This window comes from Nanorana parkeri, unplaced genomic scaffold (assembly GCF_000935625.1).
Source record: "Nanorana parkeri isolate BGI_ZX_2015 unplaced genomic scaffold, ASM93562v1 scaffold1755, whole genome shotgun sequence".
Taxonomy (NCBI): domain Eukaryota; kingdom Metazoa; phylum Chordata; class Amphibia; order Anura; family Dicroglossidae; genus Nanorana; species Nanorana parkeri.
This window is the reverse complement of record NW_017308023.1, coordinates 270535-271611: the sequence shown is the minus strand read 5'-3', so window position 1 is coordinate 271611 and position 1077 is coordinate 270535. Positions and strand designations below refer to the sequence as shown.

General features: G+C 36.8%; 1 protein-coding gene across 1 annotated transcript in view; it reads right to left on the bottom strand.

Annotated features, from left to right (window-relative positions):
* Nucleotides 1–567: 567 nt before the first annotated feature.
* The window catches only part of LOC108799553 (teneurin-2-like), a gene marked incomplete at its 3' end in the record, with an annotated part of 264072 nt that continues 263562 nt past the window's right edge, over nt 568–1077 (bottom strand). Inside the window, exon 9 of the mRNA XM_018571426.1 lies at nt 568–714. Coding sequence (XP_018426928.1) covers nt 568–714 — 147 coding nt within the window. The remainder of the gene's footprint in view (nt 715–1077) is intronic.

Below are 1077 nucleotides of genomic sequence, written 5' to 3'. Positions count from 1 at the left end.
TTCCAAATACCCAAGAGGTTAATATAAGTCTTTACAAAGTGAGGAGAATTATCCCAATTGTCATCAGAACAGTTGTCCCCAATTAAATATTATTTACCCTCACCTCACCTTTTTCTGGTAACACACTTTTTGTCCTGTCCTGATGACAATGGTAACCAAGGCAAATAAGACAATGAATCTTTCCAGTGGGTGTATACAGAGCAATGCAAACTTGACAGGGTTTCTTCTTCTACCATACTCTATCCCAAACTTGACTATACATGCAATGTGTACACTTGGCCACTGTACATCAAAGCAAGCACAGCTTACTTTCAAAGACCCTGGTCGGCTACACTTTGTCTATTATATAATACTGTGTGGCCTCATGACTTTGGAAATCAACAAACTAGCCCAGAAAGTACTGGACAGTATTGTAAATGATTGACGACCAGAATATATTTGCCAGATTACTTTATAAGTCAGTATTTATGTACAGCATAACACATTTTTGTCAGTAAATCACTCTGATCTAAAGTGAACATATAACCTTCTGTTCTTTAGGGATTTTAATGGAATACTTTTGCTCACCTCCCTCATTATCCTTGTTATCAGCACATGAAGTTTCCATGGCAACATTGCATCCAGACCCTCTCCAGCCGGTCTGGCAGATACACTGCCAGCTGTTCTGACCGAGTGTGCATCTCCCATTGCCATTGCACAGATCAGGGCAGCCATCTGGTTGAAGAAAGGAAGAAGATAAGTATAAAAGATAGCAATCTGGACTAGATGACTGTGGTCTGCATAGATGATAAAATGAATCCATGCCTGAAAATTGATCTTCCATCAGTCAAAGATATGCTTCGTTCAATGCATCTTAAATCAACATTAGGCAGCCATATCATCTATAGTCTGTACTGTGCACCTTGGAAAATTGATAATATTCACTCAAGCTTATTAAAAGTAATACATGCCTGTCTGTATAATATCTATCTATCTATCTATCTATCTATCTATCTATCTATCTATCTATCTATCTATCTATCTATCTAATATATACGTATGTATGTGTATCTATCTATCTATATATATATATATATA